Source organism: Spermophilus citellus, assembly GCF_964194105.1.
Source record: "Spermophilus citellus genome assembly, chromosome: 1".
Classification (NCBI taxonomy): domain Eukaryota; kingdom Metazoa; phylum Chordata; class Mammalia; order Rodentia; family Sciuridae; genus Spermophilus; species Spermophilus citellus.
The window spans coordinates 230,076,051-230,102,349 of NC_138182.1; the positions used below are offsets into that span (position 1 = coordinate 230,076,051).

Sequence of the window (26,299 nt, forward strand, 5' to 3'; positions counted from 1 at the left end):
CAAGGTAGGAGGGAGAGTGTTTGTGAGGGGTGTGTGTGTGTGTCCAGATGTGAAGAAAATAGAGAGAAGATTGGGAGACTTGCAGGGTGGGGTTGAAAGGGCAGACCCCCAAGGGATGAGACATATGTTCTCATTCAATGACTGCTGAGTCCAACTGTAGTCATTTGATTAACTCTTCCAGTTTCCTATAGATAGAACAAGTGTAACTATAAGATAGCTATACTATGTCAGGTAGAAATACTCATTGTCAGTTTTGCATGTTGTGTGAGTCTCTGTTATGGTTTGTTGGTAGTAAACATAATGAAAGTAGGAGGAAATGCAATTTGATAATTACCATTATGGTCTGATGGCTTTGGCTAAGGTGTTGCTTGGTTTTTGTTTGTTTTTCTTTTTTTCAGTGTGAAGAAAGAAGGTCCAGCATAGTTTCTTGAGTACTCTGGTTTTGCCTTTGCAGTCTGCATAGGTGTCTGTGTATCTGTGAGCAGTATTATTTTTCTCAATGAGGGTATATCTTTATATCATTTTAGAGATGTGTTGGGTACCCCTTTAATGGCGTAGGATACTTAGTTTATTTTGCAGGGGAATACTTTTGTTACATTTCCCTGGAGCAAAATTCTTTAAAGCAAAACAACAACAATAATAATAACAGTAAAAATCCTAGTTAAAAATCCCCTAGTTCCATGTACTGAACCCACTTGCACAGAGAACCAGGATTCACAGGTAGGCATTGAGATCAAACCAAGTAAAGCTCATCTGTGTCTTGGACTGTGGGCCAGTGAAAATAAACCAGGAAATAGATGGTTAAAAAAAAAACAAAGACCAGAAGGGACTAATGCATATCTCCTCTGGTTCTTCTTTTGCAGTACTGTTTTGAATCCAAAGTGGATGATGCTGACAGGGCTGAGCCACTGAACAGTCTGAAAAAGTCCCATTTTCTCATTGACCATCAGTGAGATAAGATGGAAGACTCTTACAAGGATAGGACTTCACTGATGAAGGGTGCCAAGGACATTGCCAAAGAGGTGAAGAAGCAAACAGTAAAGAAGGTGAACCAAGCAGTGGACCGGGCCCAGGATGAATACACCCAGAGGTCCTACAGTCGGTTCCAAGACGAAGATGAGGATGATGACTATTACCCACCTGGAGAAACCTACGATGGGGAGGCCAATGATGACGAAGGCTCCAGTGAAGCTACCGAGGGCCATGATGAGGAAGATGAGATCTACGAAGGGGAGTACCAGGGCATCCCCAGTATGAACCAAGGGAAAGACAGCATAGTGTCGGTGGGGCAGCCCAAGGGGGATGAGTACAAGGACCGCCGGGAGCTGGAGTCCGAGAGGAGAGCTGATGAAGAAGAGCTGGCCCAGCAGTATGAGCTGATAATCCAGGAGTGTGGTCACGGGCGCTTCCAGTGGGCCCTGTTCTTCGTCTTGGGCATGGCTCTCATGGCGGACGGTGTGGAGGTGTTTGTGGTGGGCTTCGTGTTACCCAGTGCTGAGACAGACTTATGCATACCAAATTCAGGATCTGGATGGCTGGGTGAGTATATTGTGTCACTGAGACGAGTTTTTAAAAAACTGGTTTATTTGTTGAGCACAGGTAATCACCATATAGAATAAATGCTTTCACCTAGAGAACTGCATTTTTTTTCAACAAATTTCCATATTATGAAAAATCTTAAACATATAAAAGAACCAAGATAATTTTACAATGAACACCTCTGTATATCCCCTACCTAGAGTTAACATTTATTATATTTCCTTTATCTCCTATCTGTTCTTCAATTCAACTCATTTGTATGCATTTCAAAGTAGAAGAGAGCAATGTATTTTAACTTATATTATTATAATAAGCCATACTGCTTAATGACAGGATATGTTATGAGAAGTGTGTCAATATGGAGTTTGTGCAAATATCTAGAGTGTACCTACACAAACAAAGATAGCTACAACGTCACTAGGTGATATAATCTCATGGAAACATGGTCATAAATGCAGCCTGTCACTGTCTTAAATGCCATTTTGTGGCACCTTGGTATGTGATATGACTTCCAAAAATATGTCTTTATATGAAACTCATTTGGCACATTGATAAATAGAGAGGTTAATTCTACAGAACTCTGACCAGTGTTATTTTAAGTTTTACATATAATACTGTGGTTTAAATATCTTTAGCACCCTGCTAATCTTTATTTTTCCTATAATCTATGTAAATGTTTGCTTATTTTTTCAACTAGACTTATTCACAGAGTTTTTTCTAGGTCACTTAAAAAAAAACTGTTTCAAGGTTTGTACCTTTGTGACTAAGCTAGCAAAACTTAATGTCCTCATATGATAATGTATTTCAAGTTATATTAATATTTAAATTCTGTGTGTCAAAAATAATATGACCTCTCTATAAAATAGCTAAACAGTAGTTTTGATTTTTTATGACAGTTATCACACACCCAATGTTCTTACAAAGATGTAGTTAACACTCTCTGAGTTTGTGCAAGAATAAAAAGACTGAGAAACATGCACACAGTGGGGTGTCCCAACAGTTTGAGTTCACTTCAAATACATAGTATATTAAGGCAGGAGAATTTTCAAACTCCTTTTGCAAATTTAGCCTCAGAGAACACGTTCATGTACATAGAAAATGTTTATGTTTCAGAGTCTGCAAATAAAAGTAAAAATACTTAGTACATACGTTTCCAAGGGAATCTAGACTACAGGTTAAACAACAAAAAGTGTGGAAACCTACTAACTTTATTAAATAATGTTATAATCATTGATGCTGAGAAATTTTCTGAATGATTAAAATTAAATGCCATTTTCTTTCTTCCTAACAACACAAGATACAGAATCATGAAGGAGAGAAGGGTCTACATCATTTTATTCTTTTAATACTTATTTCTTTTCTAAGGTGCATCCATAGAATTAATTCATTTCTTTTTAACTAGCAGAAATGGATCCAAGAAAGCAGACTACAAAGGATCAAGGGGTGGTAGTTCAGAGCATGGTTTGCATATTTGTTGGTAGATGCATTGATGTGATCAACCATCAAATGGAGACCTCACCATGCTTCAGAGGAGAGACTTGGTCATTCATCAAATTGATCATTTCAGCACATCTGTTGTGTACCCAGCACTGTATTTTTTTATGTTGGTTTATTTGTCTTTGGTGATCAAGTTTATCAGTGTGAACCTGGGCACCTAAATTTTTCAAGATTTTCCTGAAGGAATATATCTGCAGAATGTTACAAGAAGATAGATTCTTAGAAATATATCCACATAGAGATTTAATAATTGCTGGCTTAAATTTAGAATACAAATCTTTCCATGTTATCATTGCTAGTTTATGTTGGAAACATTACAGAAAAGGCTAGGTCCAGCTTACCCTCATGCCCTTGTCTTCTTGGTACTGAATGAGAACACAGAATTACATAGAGTCCTCCTATCAGCCTATTCACCAAGCCCAGTACCCCCTAATGATGTGACAATCCGCAGGTGGCATTTAGAAGTGTAGATAATGCTGCAGAACAATAAGAGCTTAGATTTTTCATGTGTTCATAAATGCTGCCTGATTTACTGAATTAAAAATGTGTCCCCAGGAGTGTATAGTTTCACTCAAAATTGTAAGTCCCCAATAGAAGCATTTTAATGGTTTCATAACTGTGCCTTCCAGACTTGCATTTCAATTATTTTGCCATTGTAATTTCACTCATAATTGCATTCTAACGGAGTCTCTTTAGACAAGCATTTAAATTGTTTTGCCATTTTCATTTTATCGGATAATAGCTTTGTAATATAATTACCACACTAAGTCAGAGCAGTGGGATCAAAAATGCAAAAAAGAAAGATGCATGACCCATGTTTGGTGGCATTTTGTGAACAGGGATTTGCAAAATAATTTTTTATTTGTTAATAAGTATTGTGTCATTTTTCTCAAGGACGACCAGGAATAAAAATATGGCCCAGTTTATGTTTTAATTACTTGGGAGATTGATCCTTTCTTTGTGTTTGCTGTAAGATTGACTTAATGGAGCGAAGGGCATACCATGTTTACATGTGCCAGTGTGTGTGGTCTTTGTGTATATTTATAATACCTAATTTGGCTGGAAGAAGGTAGAGTAAATATTTAATTACCTAATGAGCTGCTCTTTTGGGAAATAAATGCCTTCCGTTTTTAAATAATCCATTCTCCATTGCCAAAGTCTATTTATTAAGTCCTTATGATATATAAAGTGCAGTATTATCAAAGGGAATAACAGGACAAAAAGTCTTTTTAAAAAGACAAGGTTTCCCCATCCAAGAAATTTTTATAGTCCAATAGGGAAAGATCACAAATGTCTGCACATTGCCAGAATAAGGAAGCAAGTATCAGTAGCCAAAAGAGAGGTAAATTTAAATAAAGAGACTTCAAGCAGGGGTAATTCATTAAGGAGTAGGGCTCTGACTGAGGCAATGTAGAGGAGGATTGGATTTGGGAGCTGTTCTAGAGTCAGCAAGGACTTGTTCATTGATTGGTTTTGAAGGCGATGGAGGGAATCAGTTAATGAAAGAAAGGCAATTCATCAAATTAGGTAATTCAGACTAGAGCTGTAAGCAGGAGAAAGGAAGATGAGAAGTGTAGTTTTAAACATTCTCACTTTGAGGTCCTTGAGGAGGATTGAAAAGGAGTATCAATGGGTTGCTTCCAATTTAGGCAGAAGTGCCTGAAGGTTATTATTTAAAGATAAGAATGCCAATGACCTTAACCAAAAAAAAGGCTGGTTTCCTGCTGCATGCCATGTATGGGACTGTGATAGAGGATACATCATGAAGGAGGCTGAGAAAAAGCCAAAGATAGAGGAGCAACCAGGAGTAGGGAGATCTTAAAGTTGCTGGAAGAAGGAAGGGAGACATAAATCTCAAGTGCTGCAGAGTTTTGCACAAAGACTGAAACCAATCTCCTAAATCTGGCAATTAATTTATGGGCTGCTACAGATGGCTCTTCAGATGGACACAAGGAGTAAGGCTGGAACTTTTTAAAGCCTGTGTATTGGGTGTTGGGGCAACGGGTCCTCGGGATTCCTAGACCTTGGTCACAGTAGGGGGTTCTTACAGATGTCAGACTCTCTTCCCTTCCTTGGCTGGGGCTGACAGTGGATGCTGGTAGTGAGTCCCTCTGTGGGGCCACGACTGACTTGATGCCTATTCAAGGGTTTTTGAGATGGGTATATTGGGTCCAAAGCAGGAAGAAAATGTGACCATTTCAAGCTTCAGCCCACAAGAGCATAACAAGCAAAATATTGACCACTCTTCCCTTCCACTTTTCCATCAGAGGGGCTGGTTACCACTTGTGGCTTATTTCCTCCTAATACCCACCTAGTGAATCAGAGAACACAATCACTGTTGGTTCAACTTCTTTCTTGCTGAGGGTTCCAATGAGTAATATTTAGGAACCAAAACATTATTATGGCCAGGTGTTGAGTAGTACAAAATAGATGGACAACATCTTGTATCCTGAAATACACTTGTTACCTATGCCTGAATTACACAATGATTAACATTCTGTACAGTTTCTTTTATCCTTTTGAAGGCAAACATCAGCTGTAACTCCTCATTCCCATAAACATTAGTCATTTTCAGGACCGGAATTTTAGTAGTGTAGGTGGGACAAAGGCAGGTTGAGATAGGATGACAAGTGAATGGTGTTCAGAAAACTGGAGAGAGCAAGGGCAGATCTGTGTGTGGTACATCATAGGATCTCAACAAGTATTTATTGAATACATGAATGACAGTCTCTGAGATATTTAACACTTTGAGACCTCATTGGTAGGAACATATCTGAACATATCTAATGTAGAAATATGTTGTTTTGAACTTGAACTCATCAGTAGCAGAGGCAACAAGAAAAAGCATTCAGTTGTTGGCAGTTTCCTTCCAAATTCTGCTCAGGGTTGGAGAGCCCTGTTCTAAGGATTTGTCCTACCTGATTTCATGGCTGTGTCTATCTCTATGGCAGGGAAAGATACAGAAGGTATTCTTGGCCTTTAGTCTCCAAAGACTGTGGCTAAGACCTCTCATGCCAACTCCATGCTCCAAGGCAACTTGAGGATTTCAATTCTTTTTCTAGAATTTATCCATCAGAAATGTGGAAATGTGTTTGCCAAAGGTGCCAGTCTTCTTAACCATTCTTATTTTCATTCTAATGGGCCAATTAGCATTCTGGGTTTTTATTTTGTATTGGAGGTCAAACCCACAGGCTTGTGCATCTTAGGGTGTTCCAGTCCCTGCCTCCCTTCCCCTGTTAATCTTGATGGGGTTACCATTGGAAGCTCACATCCTGGGTTGCAATTTGCCACATCACTTGGGTTTCCTGGGCAAATATCCAATGAGCAGTGCGTACTAGTTTTCCTTTCAAATGTCAACAACATTAACTAGAATTAACTAGCATTGATTGGTATTATTAGGCAAAAATAAAGTTAGACCAAAAATATCATAGCATGTAGGTTTATGCACATATAAATGGAATTTCATTTGACTTTTTTTTCATTTTCAGAAAGCTCTTGAAAGTTTTAAAAATATTTCCAAATGATTCTAGAATACATATAGATTCTTACAAACTTAGGATATATTTTTGGATAGAAACAGAGCTGTGGTTTTCATTCTATTTAATTCTTTACTGTCAATTGATCATGTCAGACTTATTTGGTGTTCTTGTATCTTCCACTCACATCTAGAATATTTATGCAACAAAAATATAGTGAGCATCTACTGTGTGACAAGCCATCTACAGTCTAGACATGTAATAGTAAATAAAGCAGAAAATAGCTCTAGTAAACTCTATGCATGTCTTTCAACCTCTCTTTCTATGGATTTTGGAATTCCTTGGAACATGAGAATTCCTTCTCACCCCTTTCTCCCTCTCTCTTCCATGTCCTTCTTCTTTGTTTAGCACTTAAAGTAGGATAGTCTCCTTAGGGGTGGGGATGGATAGATATGCCCTGAACCATCACACTTTAACATCTTTTTCTCCACTCTTCCATATGCATTCTTCATCTTTTAGGTATTAAAGAAAAAATATTCAGTTGGGATTTCTAGCTGCTTTATCTAGAGATAGCTGTGTCTAATTTTTAAAAAATGATCAGCTTCAAATGTCCGAGATTCTCCCAGTTTCAGCTCCATTGACTGTTGTTTGCCACTGACTACTAGCAGAACACAGTGACTGGTGTCCTGTGCACCAAACCAGTGTTTATAACCCCTGCCTAGTGTTGCAGGGTAAACTCATGTCCAAGCTGATAACAAAGAGTGATACAAGTTTTTTCCTCTTTTAACTTTTTTCCAAAATTTTTATCATTTGGCCTATGGTCATGCTCTAAATTTTAAGACCTGTAACTTTGTACCCTAAAAGTGTTCATTGCAGTTTTTAGGATCACAGCAAGAATCTCCCCTACCTGATATCTGTTCTCAGAGTCCATTTTGGTACCTTTCATTGATCTTTGATCTGTGTTGTGAATGTGCCCTCTGGCTGTGTTCAGCCTCTCAGCTGTCACATCAATCCTAATTGGAATTAAAAAGTTATTGGCTCATAGAGTACATCCTGTCCACCAACACTAGCAAAATCTTATTTGGATCCATTATTGCCAAATTGGGAAAAAAAGATTCAATAATTCATTGCCATTATAGACCTGCATCTTATTTCCTCTAGTCTTTTGCATTCTCCTAAGAGAAGTTTCTGACATCAGAGTGGAGCTGGACCAAGCTCAGAAAGATTCCTTCATCCTGAGTCTGATGCATTTTTACAGGAAGGAAATGAGCAGAAACTTCATGGCACATTCCTGAACTTTGCCAATAAGTCGTGTTCTGGGACTGCTAACCTGGGAGTCACTGAGGGTTTCCCACAAAACAGCTGTGAACTTGGAGGCTGTTTTCTTCATTCTTGCATCCTGAATCCCTGTATGAGGATTCTGGTTTCACTGGGAAACTGGCATTATATAACCTGATTCAGTCTGGGACTCTCTCTGAAGTCACTTTAGAATTTGCTGATGTGCTGTCAGTTTGGAGAATTTGTTTATGTAGAGTTGGGTTTAAATAAGGCAGTCTGAATTGTTAATCACCTATTAACTGGATCATGCCAAATACAAATAACAGACTTGCAGGTTTGATTTCCAAATTATGAAGACACAGTTGCACCTTTTCAATCTAATATCACTGTATTTTCAGAAAAGGGAAAAAGCCTTTCATGACCCAAGCTTCCTACAGAACACTTCAGAGAGTAGGAAACGGTTCCATTATACTCATCTTAAGAAGTTAGTCTGATATATCACTGATGTGAGTATTCCCAAACCAAATATGTGCAAACTGACATTCTTTAAGAACTTAGAAATCAATTTTTTTGGCCTTTAAGATAGATAAAAAGTAAGAGGTCCCTGGATGCAATTCTTAACCTTTGATATCAAAACGGGGGCCTCTAATTGAATAGAAAATGACAAGGAATTGAGTTCTCCTAATTTAAATTTTTTTAATATATGGAATTTGCTTTCAAATAGAATTTAATGATCTTTACAATATTTTCACATTTATATTTTGAATCTAGTTAATATACTTGGCTGTAATTTTTATGCAAATTTGGCTTAGTTGATCTTCACTTGATTAACATCTTAACATTATTTTACATAGATATTTTGGAAGGTCAGTACAGTCAGATATGGACTTTTGTAAGTATATGATCACTTAACACATGACTATGGCAACTTGCTTAGCCATCCTATTGCTGAGCCTTTGAATATGTCCAGTTGTTTGCTTATTGTATGACTCTCATGTGTTTTAGTCAGTTTTTTTTTCTGCTGTGACTAAAAGACTCAACATGAACAATTTTAGGGGAGGAAAAGTTTATTTAAGGGCTCACAGTTTCAGAGGTTTCAGTTCATAGAAAGCTGGCTCCATTTCTCAGGGCTTGAGGTGAGGCTGAACATCATGGTGGAACAGTGTGGCAGAAAAAAAGTGGCTCACATGATAATCAGAAAGCAGAGAGAGACTCCACTTGTCAGATACAAAATATATACCCCAAAGGCACACCTTCAATGGCTCATCTCCTCCAGCTACACCCCACCTGCCTTTAGTTACCACTCAGGTAATCCCCATCAGGGGATTAATTCACTGATTGGGTTAAGGCTCTCATAACATAATCATTTCTCCTCTAAATCTTCTTGAATTGTCTCACACATGAGCTTTGGGGGGACACCTCACATCCATGCTTCAATTAATATTATTAAAATAACCCTTTTTAGAGCACAGTTTTTCATATCTCTGGTTGTACACAAAGTAGAGTCACATCCTTCATGTCTTCACACATGTACTTAGGGTAGTGATGACCATCACATTCCACTCTTTCCTAGCCCTATGTCCTCTCCCTTCCCCTCCCTCCCCTTTTCCCCTTTGCCCTATCTAGAGTTCATTTATATAATGCATTCTGTTGTCATATATAACAAATTAAAATTTTAAAAATTTAAATAAAATAAAATTAAATTTAAAAAGAAAAAAGTGAATAATTTAGCTCTTCTTAAAGAGAAAGCCAAATTATTCAATAATTAAGTGTTTGAGAAAATAGATAAATAAATAAATAAATATTTTTTAAAAATATATATATGTTTGGAAATTTTATTTGGCATGTTTTTTTCCAAAGTGTAATTGAAATAGTTATCAATAAGCATAAAACATTTTAATCTCTTTTTCAAAATCATGAATAAAAGTAATGTGGATAGGAACAAAAGAACATAAGGAATATTAAATAATGTTGAAGCCGGGCATGGTAGCATGCACCTGTAATCCTAGAAGCTCAGGAGGCTGAGGCAGGAGGATAGCAAGTTTGAAGCCAGCTTCAGCAACTTAGTGGGGCTCTAAGCAACTTAGAGAGACCCTGTCTCAAACAGAACCGGGGGTATGGTTCAGTGGTTAAGTGCTCCTGGGTTCAATCCTTGTACAAAAAAAAAAAAAAATTGAAAATGACAAACAACATAGGCCCAGGGAATGGGCAAAGCTGAGTAAAATGTCCTTTGCATATTCCCCAGTGAGGTGCTTTTTCAACATTTTTTAAAGGAAGTGGGTTGCAGTAATTTTGAGGATAATGTGTTAGTGCATGCAGGAGCAGAAATTCATGGTGAGATGATGAGGTACACACAGAAGGTGAAGCAGGTCTTGTTTTATGTCCTGTGTGATTTCTAAACAGTGACATCATCCCAAACCCCTTCCCCCAAACTGAGCTCATTCCCCTGTGTCCAACTCTAGGTTAATGCTTCTCAACAGGCGTGCCAGTAAAAGGGACAATGTGTGCCACTGTCTTACACATTGCAGAATGGTTAGCATCTGTGGCCTTTGCCCATCAAATGGGAACAGTGCCTCCCAGGCATAGTTTAAAACATGTGCCTGGCTGCTTCCCGAAAAGGCCCATCAAACACAGACTTCCAAATGTTTCTCCCCATGGGGCAATAGGCCCAGGGCTTGATGTCTTGTGGTGGCATTTCCACAGCCCAGTAGATACTAGAATTTAGGGTAGAAGAAACAGGAGTGATGTCTCTTGTGCTGGCTTCCTGCCCTCTAGAAATATCTAGCTGTTCTGCATCTTCTAGGAATTCAATTTTAAAATCAAGATCTTCTGCTTGTCTTGACAACTGTCTTGAATCTTTCTCCAGGGCACGTGGATTGGGAGACCAGACAGGTCAATCACTGAGCTGCTCTTAGAGCCACACACGTTAGAGAAGAAGGCAATTAATTTAATGTTCTCATAAAAACCCTTGGTTTGAGAAAGAGAAAAGTGGAAGGCAAATAAAGGGGCACATGTCAGGGTACATGTCAGTGAAGTGGGAGTAAGAATCTGCCTGTTGTCATTCCCAGGCTGAGCTTTCTTTTCAAAAGAGCACACAGTCTTGGATATTGATGAGACTTTTACAATGTGAATGTACTTTACATCACTGAACTGTACACTTTATTTTAAAAAATTAATTGGTTTTTAAAAATAAATGACAGCAGAATGCATTACAATTCTTATTACACATATACAGCACAATTTTTTATATCTCTGGTTGTATAGTGCTTAAGATGATAAATTTATATTATACACGTTTTACCACAATAAAGAATGCAATCTTCCTGTGCGCATTAGGAATGATGAAATGTTTCTAAATATTGGATTATTGCTTATTTCTGCCACTGGATTTATTTTTTCCATCATCAAGATAGAGCCTGGAAACAGTTACACTCATAGCTGAGAAACTCTAATGAATACACTTTCCATAGCCAACTTATCCTGTGAGATTGCCATGTATAGTTAGTTGTGGTTGTTGAGGGGCTGAACTCATCAAGCTGTTTATCCTGGTGTGGGGCTGTTTCTAACCACCAGGAGGAAGGGGTGAGTTCCAATTCTTCTACCTGAGAGAGGTCCTTTTTGTAAATCATTCACTCTAATAAGCACCTTTCCACAGTCTGTGCCAAGAGTTCGTTACTTGCTGACCAGCTGTAGATAGTGGGGAGTCTGATGACAAAAAAGAGAATAATAAGCCATCATCACACCCTTCCAAGAATATATGGTAGGTGCAGACTATTCAGAAGAGAAGAAAAGATTAAAAGCAAAACATAGGTAAAGTGCAAATATAATTTAGTAAACATTGATATAAGCAATTACAGTGGCAGGTGTTAAATCAGGTTAGTATGAGGTTCATTTTAGGAAATCCTGTGGCTGATTGGATTAAATATTTTTGAAATGTTAAGAAATAAGAGAATTTTGCATTTGTAAATGCATTGCATTTTGATGACTCACAGTAATAGAATTGGAGAAAATGAACCTTTTTAAAAAGGATTCTGGTCCTATGAAAAATTCCTTAGTCAGTGGGATTTCAGTTCCATTCCCACTAAGGGAGCATTCATCTATTGGTGGGCCAGAAATTGTTGGATTTTATTCGGAAGAAAGAAATTAAAAAACGATTTTTACAACTTCCATGATCATATATTTCACAGACCTGTTTGTCTCCCTGGGGTTCGTAGTGAAAAATCTCTTAGATCTTAAGGCAGTCTGGGACCCCCATCATCAGTCCAGAGCTTGTGTTTGGCTCAGCAGGATGGGTGTGCCCTTGGCTTCTGCAGAGCTGCCATGCTGCCCTTTGAGTACTGACTGAGAGACTGGGAAAGGCTCCTCTTTGCTCCCTCTGAGAAAGGCTGGTGCTCCACACAGCCCAGATGGAGCTCCGGGAAGACCTGACGCTGGGAGCCTAGGATGCCGTAGGAGGGAGTTTCTCAAGTGCCTCCACTCATGATCACTGCTAAGGTCCCCTTCCAGTGCTAACCTGTGTGTTTGGCTATATCTCAAAGGCAGGAAATGTAGTGAAATCCAAAATTAGAGGAGTGGCCATATTCAAAATGTGTCCCTTTCAGTCTCTAAAGTGGAGTTCTTGGGCCAAGATCAGGCTGGTATGACAAACGTGGTGCCTTTGGGTGGTGGGGAAGAGCCAAGCCTGGAAAAGACTCCCCACCCCCTTTCTTCTCTTGCATTCACCCACAGTGGCTTCTTAGCATTGTCCTTAATAACTGACATATCAATATTATTATTATATATAAAAAAGAAAAGGTTCAATTTGGGCAGAATGGGCTCTTCTAGTTCTACCACTGAGAAGGGAGTTCTCATCCAAACATAGTATAAACCAGCCTTCAATGTGGCCAGGCTGGGGCTTAGCTGGGAGATCACCATCTATCTGTGCCATCAGCTCTGGCAGCTAACATCTCTGAACAGGTGGAAGGGAATAAGAGCACCTGCTGCTCCAGCTGTGTCATGGGAAGAGCTTGTGGAGAGCAGGACTAAGTTACAGCCACTGGAGCTTTTGCAGAGATTGCTCCATAATGGGTGGGATCCAGTGCCTCACCATGGTACTCCTTGGACAGCACCTGGGAGAATTGTTCTGTGTCGGTAAATAGCACAGGAGCAAGCTTTTGTTGGAGAAGTTAAAGGGGCTGTTAAATATTCAGTGTGCTCTTGGTGAAGTTAGGAAGGTAAGATGAGAAAACTGCATTTTGCTCTATTTAGTGTGTAATATCAGTAAGGTACCTAAAAGTGGATTCTAGGGCATGTTTTTCTTCTCAGATTTTTTGTTACAGATCTTTGGAAAATCAAACATTTAAAAAAATATTTCTGTAGCATTTGAATAATCCAAGATCAACACACAAAATAAGTTCTATTCCTGGTGGCTTTTACTATTTCAATTTAGGTAATTTTAAGTACAAGAAGGAGAAAAAAAAAGGATGCTTGAGATAAAATCTTTATCAAGATTATCTTAGTCCTTGGGAGAGACTTGCTACACCAAAATGAAAATGAAGTCTGTGTGTCCCCTTTTCTGGAGAGAGAGGCTGACACCATGTGATTCAGAGGCCTGTCCTTGCCCCAGTTAATAGGAACAGGGCATGGCTGAGGTAAGGAGCAAGGATCCAGGAGTGAGAGTTCAGAGTTTAAGCTCCCAAGCAAGGTATTACCCTTCTCCAGTGACTAAATAAAATCAAAGCAACCCCAAAGACCTCCTGTTCCCTCCCCTCCTGGGAGATGGTGATATCATCATCAAGATAGTGAAGTATGTTTGGGAGAGTTTGGAGGAGGGTGATTTCACCCCAGATTCAACAATCCCATTTACCCCTGTGGCCTTATGTTATAAGCTTTCCCCCTAACACTTTCAGGCCATATTATTAAATGTAACTCTTTTTGACTTTTGTAAACTCATTTGAGTTGATGGGACAGAGATCTCTCTCTCCTTCTAACCCCTAAATAAAAATCTAAGGATTCAGATGGAACATGGGAATGCAGTAGGCTTCACTCCACATGCAAAGCAAGCCCACTTCTTTCCTGCCCAATGCCTCCTGTCAGAAATTGAGCTAAAATGCATTGAAGAGCCCCAACTTGAGGGGGATCAACATCATCTATTTCTTAAGTAAAACAGAGTTGGTTGCCATCAAGCCCTGTGAAGTTAGTTTTGTTCAAAAGTAGGAAAAAAATTGATAAAGAGGGGCTGGGGTTGTAGCTCAGTGGTAGAGCGCTTGCCTAGCACGTATGAGGCACTGCGTATAAATAAATGAATAAAAGTCCATCAACGCCTAAAAAAATTTTTTTAAAAGATGATAAAGAAACTGAACATCAAGAAATAAAAGCAAAGAAAAATAAGAAAACACAAATAGGAAATGAACACACTCACAAAAAGTCATAAAGATAAAAACAGTTAGTTGCTGATAACATGCTACAACCTGTGAAACCTTGAAAACTTGATGCTCCGTGAAATAAGCCAGACACAAAAGGACAAAGATCATATGATTCCATTTATGTGAATTATCTAGAATCGGCAAATTCACAGAGCTAGAATATGGATTAGAACTACCAGGGGATGCAGGGTGAGGGGTGAGGAGGAGAATGGGGAGTGGTTGTTCCATGTTTATGCAGTTTCTGCTTGGGGAGATGAAAAGGTTTTGCAAGTAATGCTGATGGTTACACACCATTGTGAATACAACCAATACCACTGAGAGCACACACTTAAACATAGGTAGGGCTGGGAATATAGCTCACTGGTTCAGCAAGTGCTTAGCATACTTGCAGTTCTGGACATAATCCCTGCACTCCATCCCCTAATAGTTAAAATGGTAAATTTTAGGTTCCATAAATCTTAACATAATACAATTAGAAGGAAGTCCTTTTGGAGGTGACAGGGTGATCCTAGCCCTGTCCTACTAGTTCACCTTATTTCCTGTGTTTAAGGAGATGCTGGGACTGGCCATGAACCTTGAATAGATCCCCAGTAACACCCTCCCCAAAGTACTGGAAGCATCAGAGGAATCAGGGTCCTAATAGGGCCCCAGTTCTGTGTCAGTGGCAGCTATTTCTGTAGGATTTTCCCTGAGGGACTCCATAGTAATTCAGGGCATGGGGCTTTCCATCAGACTCCCACGTATGTTGGACCTGCTAAAGTTCCATTGGACTTCCAGAGAAGTATTTGAGAGTGGAGGTTGGGACTTGGGTGTGGATAAATTATGCTATTTGAAACCCAGAGGGGAACAAAAATACAAGCTAAAACACTCGGCAGGTAATTTTTAGTTACTTGGAGCCAGATAACCATGAGATTTAGAAATGTAACATTATTTATATAATTTTTTTGTGAAGTCTCTTCAAGAGTCAAAACTCTTCTTGCTTAAGCTTATTTTTTAAATGGAAATCAAAGTGTTTTGTATACTTTCTGAATATCACATATAATTTTAACGCATGCCAATGATTCATCTTACTCTTTGTATAATACATTTTTTCCTGTGTTCTGTATTTTTTGCTATGCTGTTACTGCTGCCATTTTAACTGTCTCTAATTCATCCCTTGGTGTTTCTGTGCAATGGATTAGGAAGCTAAATAACCACACTTGTTAAGAATTATATGCAAAAAAAAAAAAAGAGCAAATAGCAATGGAGTAATTGGTTGGCTTTATAATTGGGACTTTGTGCCAGATATCTGGGGTGCCCAAAAACCAAGTTTAAGCATATGGCAGAGTGGGCTAAGGACACTGAAAATTTGGCTTTGAAATGCTACTGTATATCTTTTTTTCTCCAACTGCAAATAGCTCCCTGTAAATAAGGCTAATGCTCTACGGGGTAAAAATGGGAGTTCATAACCCACTTGAATCTAATGTATGAAATATGATATGTCAAGAGCTTTGTAATGTTTTGAACAACCAATAAAAAAAGTCTGATGCTCAACTATGCATGGATTAGAAAAGTGCAGTCTCCAGCTTAAATTATAGGTTGGATGGAGTAAGGTGAAAACAAATGCTTCAAGAAGTTAGAATTAATACAAAATAGATTTAAAGCTTTGACATTTTTAACTTCCTTATTCTTTGTGATCTGGTCATTGCTGATAACTCTTCCTATCATCCTCTGGGATCCCTCCCTAAAGGTCCCTTGTAATAGAGATTCTTGTCCCCATGACCTACTTGTCACTGCTGTTCTGATATTCTTGGGAGGAGGTGGGTGGATGGCTCAGGTCACACCATGTCCATGGTTGGTTAGTATATGGGCTTGTATAAACTCCTGTAAATGACATTCAAAGCACTGCACAATCTGGGCTTACTGTATTTTTCAGTCTTATCTGCTACTCATTTCCCTTCCCCATATATTCCAAGGTCAGTGGTAGTTAGAGTTGCTAGAATAAATACAGGATGTCCTGTTAAATTTGAATGATACAAGTAATGAGATAACTTTATCCCAAATATCATATGAGTATGCGACAAAATTATTTGTTGTTTATCTGAAATTCAAATTTATCCAGGCAACCCTGCAACTAGAGGTGAAGAAAGCAGGAGGATGGAGAGCCTAAAATTTCTTTTTAGCCTTCTATGAGCCTAGCCTCAGGATGCTAGTAATATTAATTCCATTATATCATTTAATAAGAATCACATCCAATCCCAGACCTTCTGAATCAGTGCTAGAGGAGGAACCAGGAAACCGCATGTATGCCTTAAGAGAATCCCAAAGGATTCTTATTGAGAGAAAAATTTCAGAAACTCCATGGCTCGACCAGTGCTTCCAAGACATAAATGTGCATACAGGGACCTGAGGGTATTGTTCAAATTTGGGATTTGATGCTTAAGACCTGGAGTGGTGCCTGAGATTCTTCATGCTAAAAGCTCCAAAGTGATGCCAAGGCTATAGGTTGTGAACCTCACTTTTAGTAGCAATTTGAACCCTACTGTTGGTAGCACCTCTAGGCCTCCCAACTAAGAAGCAGCAGCATCTCCAACAGTGGGGATAGTAAAGTATATAAGTAACTAGATTTATTTATGATTTTAAATAACTAGAGGAGAAATACAAGCAAAGTTATTTTTCTTATTCATCAAAATATAATGACATCTATGTACAAAGGGTGCTTTATGTGCCTTTTTGAGGAAAGGATTTTTGTCCCCAAAGTGAATGTTTTATCAACAGCCAAGGGATGCACATTTCCCTGTCTACTAAACTAAATGGATATTGGCTATTTTACTGCTCTTTCTCTTTCACAGTGGGGGACTTCACTGTCCATAACCATATTTATAGGTGTGAATCCAGATATGAGGAGCACAGTAAGACTCTCCTTTTTGGGAATAGTTTCTCAGCTCCAGAGTCAAGGTGATAAAATAATAATGTGACTCCCTCAATTCCCCACTCCCCATCTCCATATTAGATATTTTTTTCCTGTGAGTTTTCTCAGAGAATTTAAATAGCTTTTAAATTAAATGGCTTTTCTGTGAGTTTTCTCAACAGAATTTAGTTAAATCAGTAATATTAAAGAAATGACTGGGTCAGAAGAACTGGGAAAACTGAAAGAGTTAACCAAACTGCTAACAGGGATCAAAGAGCATTTTTCTGTGGGAATCAGTTCAGTTTAAACACACAGACCAAAATACCAAAAAATTAACCAGATATGAATCCTGTGCATGAGATGTTTGTCTTTCAAATAGTGTGGGAACCAGAGAACTAAGAGATTCATTCCCACTTGAGGGAAGAATAGATGAAAGAAGAGCTTCAAGAGACTATAGTATTTGAGCTGGACTTTAAATATGGGTAGACTTTGGAAATGCAGAGATAGAGATGGAGACAGGTTGTTCCTGGGACACCGGAGCCCACTGAGCAAAGGCATGCATGTGTGAAAATGTCAGGTTAAGTACTGTGAATGGATTGCAAGTCACTGTTGTTGAAGTGGAGCATTCATCAGGAGAGCACTTGGAAAGGTGAGTTGTGACCTATCTGCACATGGAGTGCCTTCAATGAATTTATTCTGTTGCCAGTGGGGAGTGGTTGATGTCTTAATAGAGAACTGGCATGGTGAGAACTCTTGATTGGAGACTACTGTGTGTGGAATGGATTGGAGAGGAGGGAGCTCAAGATGGGGGAATCAGTTAAAACACATCTGAAATAGTCTGGGCAATAGGTGACAAGGCTCTGACTGCAGGTGAGGAACCGGAGGAGAGAAGTATATCAGTGAATGCTTGGACTTTAAAAACTGGTGAGTTGCAAGAGCAGGGGGAAGAACACATTGTAAGGTCCTGAAGCCTCAAGCCCAGATGATGTGTTTTAATTAGAGACTGGAGTTTTGGGTTTGGTGTAGGTGGCAGCTTATGTATAGGAAAGAAATTGAGTTTTGCTACACTGGGCTGTAAGGACAAGAATTGAGTGTCTTATTCACAAGCTACCCTTAGCACTCTGCAGAACCTGCTAACCAGACTGCTCAGGAGAAATCATCCAGGAAGGAATCTGGAAGCAAATATTGGGCTTGATAGGGAAGCTAGCCCAAGAGATGAACATTCTTACAGAACTTTCAAGAGTGAGCAGCACGTGGAAGGACAGAAGAAGATAAGGTAGGGAATGTTTTAGTCAGATTTTTTGCCCCTGTGACCAAAAGACCTGACAAGAACAGTTTTAGAGGAGGGAAAGTTTATTTGGTGCTCATGATTTTAGAGGTCTGAATCCATAGATGGCCATTGCACTGGGCCCAATCATTTCACCTCTAAAGTTTCTTACATTGTATCACACATGAGTTTTTTTGGGAAACCTCATATCTAAATCATATCATTCTACACACCCCACCCCCAAAATCTCACACCCATCTCAGAATGCAAAATTAGTTCATTTCTGAGAGTCCCCATAGTCTTAAAAATTCCAGCATTTCCCAAAAGTCCAAATCCAAAGTCTCCACTGAGACTCTCAGTGTGAATCCCTAAACCTTGAAAGCAAATTACATATATCCAATATATAATGGAACAGAGCAAACACTTCCATGATTAGAAATAAGGGACAGAAAAAAGGGAAGACCAAAATCCACTGGTCAAACAAGTTCTGTGGCTCCAGATCTAGCATTTGGAGCACATGACATTGTGATTTGCTCTTTAATGTGCTTGTATAGCTCAACCCCTTTGGTCTTGCTGGTTGCAGCCTACATGGCCTCTCTCTTGGCTTTTTTTTTTTTTTTTTTTTTTGGTGCTGGGATTTAACGGGGCACCTGGCCACTGAGCCACATCCCCAGCCCTATTTTGTATTTTATTTAGAGACAGGGTCTCACTGAGTTGCTTAGTGCCTTGTGGTTGCTGAGGCTGCTTCGAACTCATGATCCTCCTGTCTCAGCCTCCCACTGCACCCTGCTATCTTGGCTTTTTTGTGCTCAGTTCTTTCAGCTGTCCTTGGCAAACATTCCATACTACTGGCATCTCTTAATCTTGGGGGGCTCCAATGCAACATTGGCTTCCCTCTCACTTCTTCATGCATTTCCTTCTCAAGGGCTACCTGTAGGGACTCTGACCATGCTGCACTTTGCCTGGACTCCCAGGTCTTCATTTGACATCTTGGTGGAATCCTTCATGATCCCCTAACTTCAGTATCCTACACTTTGTCAGAATCAGCACCTCACAGTTGATGCCAAGGTCTAACCATCTCTAGAAGTAGCCAAGCCTCCTGGGAACACAGTGGCAGCAGCCTCTGAGTGCCTAGGTGGCTGAGCATGTTGAAAAAACTTCCTGGATGCCCTATGCAATCAGGGTGCCCCACTAATATCTTCCCAAAGGAATTTTTACTTTTTACATCCTTGAGGCTGAAATAGATGTGGTCTTATCAAGCCCTGAGATACCCTCAATTAATCTTTCCTATTGTTTCTGGGTAAAGTATTCAGCTTCTCTTTGTATACTCTCTTGACTTCTGATTATCGAAGTAAACTTGGCTAATAGTTACCAGCAACACCTGGTGAGCTGTGCTACCTTGAAATTTCCTCCACCAGGTATATTTATATCTGGAGAGTGAAGTTTCTCCCTCTGCTTCCTGATGTGAGCTGCTTCCCTCTGCCACACTCTCCCATCATGATGTTCAGCCTCACCTCAATGGATTCTGATGAATGGATTCTGCCTTCTATGGACTAAGACCTCTGAAATCGTGAGCCCGCAAATAAACTTTTCCTCCTTACTGTTGTTCTGCTCAGATCCTTTAGTCACAGCAGCAAAAAAAAAAAAGATGACTAAAACAGTTTATTTGCCAGAAGAAATGGCCTCTAGTCCAATCTCTAATAGAGCTCTCCTGTTCCTCTAAAACTTTATGAGCCTAGTCTTTTCTGCTCACAGTTCTATTGGCATTCTGGTCTTCTAAGCTCCCACCAGAATTGCCCATTAGTCTCCATTTGTAGTGATCTAAATCTTCCAGCTTGCATCTCTAAACTTTTAAAAATTCCTTCCACAAATCCCAGAAAGCTCCAAAATCTTCTGAATCATGTGGTCAGGTTAGTCACAGTAATGACCCCACTCTTAGTACCAATTTCTGTTTTAGTCAGCTTTTTCATCACTGTGACCAAAAGACCTGACAAAAACACTTTTAGAGGAGGAATAATTTATTGGGCACACATAGTTTCAGAGATCTTAGTACATAGATGGCAATTCCATTGTTCTGAGCCTGAGATGAGGCAGAACATCATGGCAGAATGGTGTGGAGGACCTAAGCATCTCAGGACATAACAATCAGAGAGCAGAGAGAGCTCTAACCCACCAGGAACAAAATATAAACCCCAAAGGAATGTCCCGGTGACCTACCTCCTCCAGCCACACCCTGCCTGCCTATAGTTACCACCCAGTTAATCCACTTATTAATGTACTGATTAGGTGAGGACTCTCATAACCCAATGATTTCACCTCTAAACTTTCCTGCATTGTATCACACATGAGCTTTTGTGGGACGTCATGTACCTAAACTATAATAATGTGGAGAGGGAGTGGATGTAGATCTTTGGTGAATACTTGAAGAGCAAGGAAAGTCATCAAATAAATGGGTTAAAGAGAGGAAATATTTCAGCTATCTGAAGGCCAAGAGCATAAATGGTTAAAGGAAGGAGGAGGTGGTCTTAACTGATGAGAACTTCCAGAGCATGACTAAAACAAGTGTCCTGGCAGTGACATTGAGAAAACTATTCCATAGAGTGGAAAGGACAGATAAAAGAATAACTGCTAAATTCAGTTTAGATTGTATTTTCAAAGAGAAGGAAATAAATATGTTTAAAAATTGGTTATAAGGTCTTTTGGTGTATATTTACTTGAATAATGCTTCTGATAATATAATTATACCATAGACTGCAACACCTGAAAAAATATTAGTCCTCTAAAGGAAAACTTGCATATTTATAGCCATTGTCCTGTACTTACTGCATCATTATGTGCCAATAATCACATTGGAAATATATATAGAAGAAGAACTGGCAAAATAAAAAAAGGATATTGGGTTAGCTGTTCCTATTTCATTTTATTTATTTTTCCTAATTGAAAATTTTATCAGTTACAGTTACCTCAAAAATTAATAAGGAAATGAACATTCAATGAATGTTAACATTTAGGTAGACAAATAGCAGTTATGAAGTGGTCTGAAATTTACAGGTGTGGCACAAGTGTGTGGAGGGAGTAGGAGCTACCAGTTTTAATCACTCACTTCCTTGGTTTGAGATGACTTAAGTCAAAAGATCTTCTAACACCATATGGTACAACTTTGCTTCCTTTGTCTTTGCTGAGTTAAACAATATGTCTCCTGCTTTCAGCCTCTCTCTACACTGGACACACTATCTTTGTAATGTAGGAGATTTTTGGGATTTGTGGAAGAAATTTTTAAAAGTTTAGAGATGTAAGCTGGAAGATTTAGATCACTACAAATGGAGACTAATGGGAAATTCTGGTGGGAACTCAGAAGACCAGAATGCCAATAGAACGGTGAGCAGTAAAGACTAGGCGCATGAAGTTTTAGAGGAACAGGAGAGCTCTATTAGAGATTGGACTAGAGGCCATTAATGTCACATTCTGGCAAAGAAGCTGTTTTAGTCAGGTTTTTTGCTGCTGTGACTAAAGGATCTGACCAGAACAACTGTAAGGAGTACCTAGAGGTAAAGATGTGGCTGATGTTTATGTGATGTTTGCAATAGAAAACAAAAAGTAAAGTGGTAGATGTAAATTCAATCCTATCAATAACCCAACCAAGATAACACTTGTTAGACTGAATTTAAAAAAAAAAATAGCTTGCACCTATAGTCCCAGCTACTCAGGAGGCTGAGGCAGAAAGATCACCTGAGCCCAGGAGTTCAAGACCAGCTTAAGAAATATAGTGAGACTCTCATCTTAAAAAAAAAAATAACTATACACTGTCTATAGAACCAGAATTTCCCATTAGTCTCCATTTGTAGTGATCTAAATCTTCCAGCTTGCATCTCTAAACTTTTAAAAATTCCTTCCACAAATCCCAAAAAGCTCCAAAATCTTCTGAATCATGTGGTCAGGTTAGTCACAGTAATGACCCCACTCTATTTAAAGATACAAATATACTGAAAGTAAAAGAATAAGAACAATATGCCCTGTAAATAGCAACCAAGAGAAAGTCGGAGTGTCTATACAAATATCAGACAAAATAGACAAGAAAACATGCTTTAAGCTTTACTTTTTAGTAAGGTCTTTATTAAAGGCATTTTTATAATTGTAAAAGTGATACTCAATAGGTTAAAAAAATAAAACAAAAATACATGTGAAACAAAAGCTGATGAATATGAAGGGAGAAATAAACTAATCAATAATAGTGTTAAAAAATTGAGTAGTTAGCACACAATTTTTAAGAGACATTTCACAAATAGGCCAAAAATAATAAAGCTTAAATAACACCGAAACCACACAAGGCCTAACAGACATGAAACCTGTGTCACAATACTCCATCAGAATCAGAGTATTCTTGAGTGCATGTGAGATATTCTTCAGAACAAACTATATGCTAAGACATAAAACAAAACTCAATACATTTTAAAGTAGTTTTAAATAAAAATTTCTCCCTTGTTCCAGTAGAATGAAATCAGAAATCAATAACAGAAAGAAATTTGGAAAATTCACAAATATGTGGATATTAAGCAAGAAACTCCTAAGTAACTAACAGATTATAGAATAAATAGAAAGATAATTAGAAAATACTTTTAAATGAATGAAAATGAAACAATATGCCAAAACTTGTAAGTTACAGCTAAAGGAGTACCTAGAGGTAAATTTATAGCTATGAATACCTATTTGAATAAAGAAAGATCTGAAGTCGATAACCTAATGTTCAACCTTAAGACACTGGAAAAATAAGAGTAAACTAAACCTAAGGTAGTCAGAAGGATGTAAATAGTGAAGTTTTAGAACAGAAAGGAATGAAATAGGGAACAGAAAAACAATAGAGAACCAGGGAAACTCAAAGCTGGTTCTTTGAAAATATTAATGAAATTCACAAGCCTTTACCTAGATCAATGAAGAAAAAAAGAGAGAAGACTCAAATAACTAAAATCAGAAATGAAAGAGGATACATTACTGCTGACCTCACAGAAATAAGAAAGATTGCAAATAAATACTGTGAACAATAAGATGCCATTAAATGTGATAAATGGATAAATTTCTGGAAAAACAAAAATTATCAAAACTGACTTAAAAAGAAATAGACATTATTAATAGACTTATAAGGAATAAAGAAATTGAATTAGCAATTTAAAAAAACTACCAACAAAGAAAAGCCAAGGCATAGATAACTTCACTAAGGAATTCTACCAAATTTTAAAGAAAAATTAATACCAATTCTTTACAAACTATTTTAAAAACTAAAAGATAAAGTAACAGTACCTAAATAATTTTATGAGGCCAGTATTATACTGATACTAAAAGCAGACAAAGATGCTAAAAGAACTACAAACTAATATATTTTTGGAATAAACATGCAAAAAAAATGTCAACAAAGTATTAGTCAGCTGTATCTAACAGCACATAAAAAGCACTATACAATATGACCATGTAGGATTTATCTGAGTAACACATAGCCAGTTTAGCATCCAAACTCAATTAACATACCATATCAATAGAATAAAAACAAAAACCACATGATCATTTCAATATACAGAAAAAGCATTTGACAAACACCCTTTAGTGATTAAAAAAAAATTCAACAAATTAGTACTATAAAGGGGAACTTACTCAGTTCAATAAAAGGCATCTGCAAAAGGCTCAAAGTTAACATCATACTGATTAGAAAAGAGTGGATGTTTTCCGCTAAGATCAGAAACAATACAAGGATGTCCACTTTGGCCACTTTTATTCCATATTATACTGGAACTTCTGGCTAGAAGTTAGAAGAGGAAAAAAATAACATTGAGATTGGAAAAAAAGAAGTAAAAATGATCTCTGTTCACAGATGACATGATCTTATATATATAAAATTAAAAGAACTCCACCCAAAACTATTAAAACTAATGAACATGTTTAATGGGTTTGTTAGTTTCCTAAGGTTGCTTAACAAAATATCACAAATTGGGTGGCTTAAACCAACAGAAATTTGTTTCTCATAATTATGGAGGATAAAAGACCAAACTCAAGATGTGGGAGTCCCTCTGAGAATGAATGGAAACTTCCCTGGCCTCTTCTAGCTTCTAGTGTTTGTTGGCATTTCTTGGTATGTAGATTCATCACTCTAATCTCTCCCTCTATCATTGTATGGCTATCTTTCCTCTGTGTCCCTTTCTGCTTCTTGTCATAATCCTAGTAACAACTCCAGTAAGACCTTAACTAATAACATCTACAAGAAAGTACTATGGCTTAGAACTTGAAGGCTTAGAATTTCAATATATAGTTTTAGAGATAGTATCCAACCCATAATTTTTCAAGTTATAAAATTAATTACTAAAATTAACTGGGGATTTATATACTATAAACAATCTAAAAATAATATTAAGGAAATAATACCATTTATAATAGCATCAAAAAATAAAATACTTATGAATGAATTTGGCAAGTGGAAAGATTTTTTTAAAAATATTTATTTTTTAGTTGTAGTTGTACACAATATCTTTACTTATTTATTTATTTTTATGTGGTGCTGAGGATTGAACCCAGGACCTCACACATGCTAGGTGAGCACTTTGCCACTGAGCCACAGCCCCAGCCCAAGTGGAAAGATTTTGCTTTGAAATTTTTAAAGAAATAACTGAAAGAAATTAAATACACAGATCAATAAAAAGGGTATCCATGTTCATGGTTTGGAAGATAATATTATTAAGATGGAAATCACTCCCAAATTGATATATAGATTCATTGTAATCTCTATGAAAACCCCAGCTGTATTTCTTCTAGAAATTAAGAAGCCAACTCAAAATTTCAATTGTAAGATTTACATGTAATTCTAAAATTCATATAGAATTTTGTTCTTGTTTAAGATTTTGACAATCTCAAAGATGACCAAAATAGGAAGACTTCCAAATTCCAAAACTTACTACAAAATAATGGTAATCAAGGCTATAGTACACACATATCAGTGAAATAAAATTGAGAATCTGGAAATTATATATAACCCTATATAACATATGGTTCATTGTTTTTTAACAAGAGCACTTAAACCATTTAATGTGGAAATAATAGTCTTTTCAACAAATGATGCTAGGACAACTGGATAACTACATGCAAAAGAATGAAGTTGGACCCTACTTCACACCATAAACAAAGATTTACTCAAAATGGGTCAAAGACTTAAATATGAGTTGACATTATAGAACACTTAGAAGAAATGAAACCCTCATGACTCTTGACTTGGCAACATCTTGTTACATGTGACACCAAAACACAAGCAACAAAAGAAGACTGTAAACAAATTGGACTTTATAAAAATTAACTTTTGTGCTTCAGTATTTCATTGGTGGAATGGTGTGACACTATTAAGAAAATTGAAAGCCCACAGAATGAGAGAAAATTCTTGAAATTAATATATCTAATAAAGGACTGTGTTCAAAATGTAAAAAAGAACTCTTCACAACACAATAGGAGAAATAGAAATAATTCACCTAAAAAAATGAACAAAGACTATGGATAAATGGAAGAAAGATCAATAAAGGGAAGGGAATAGAGTGTGAGAGGAGGGAAGGCAAAGGAGAGGTACTGGGGTCAGAATTGGAATAAGATATGTTCCATGTTTGCATACTTATGTCAAAATGGATTCTACTATCATGTAGAACTAAAATGAGCCAAAATAATAGAAAAAAAATGAACAAAGGACTTTCATAGACATTTCCTCAAAGATCTTCAAATGGCCAGTAAGCATCGTTAGTAAAGAAATGCAAATCAAAACCAGATAATATGTTATTTCATACCCACTGGAATGGCTAGATTGATAGTCAGATAATAATGTGTTGACAAGGATTTGAAGAAACCAGATGCCACATCACTGCTGGTGGGAATGTAATATGTTGCATTCACTTTGGGAAAAGTTCTGTTAGTTTCTCACAAACTTACT

The 26,299-nt window shown here is 37.7% G+C and overlaps 1 protein-coding gene across 1 annotated transcript in view; it reads left to right on the plus strand.

Moving 5' to 3' along the window:
• Positions 1-959: 959 nt before the first annotated feature.
• Positions 960-26,299, plus strand: part of SV2C (synaptic vesicle glycoprotein 2C) — a gene marked incomplete at both ends in the record, with an annotated part of 178,482 nt that continues 153,142 nt past the window's right edge. Inside the window, one exon of the mRNA XM_081287785.1 lies at positions 960-1,543. Coding sequence (XP_081143911.1) covers positions 960-1,543 — 584 coding nt within the window. The remainder of the gene's footprint in view (positions 1,544-26,299) is intronic.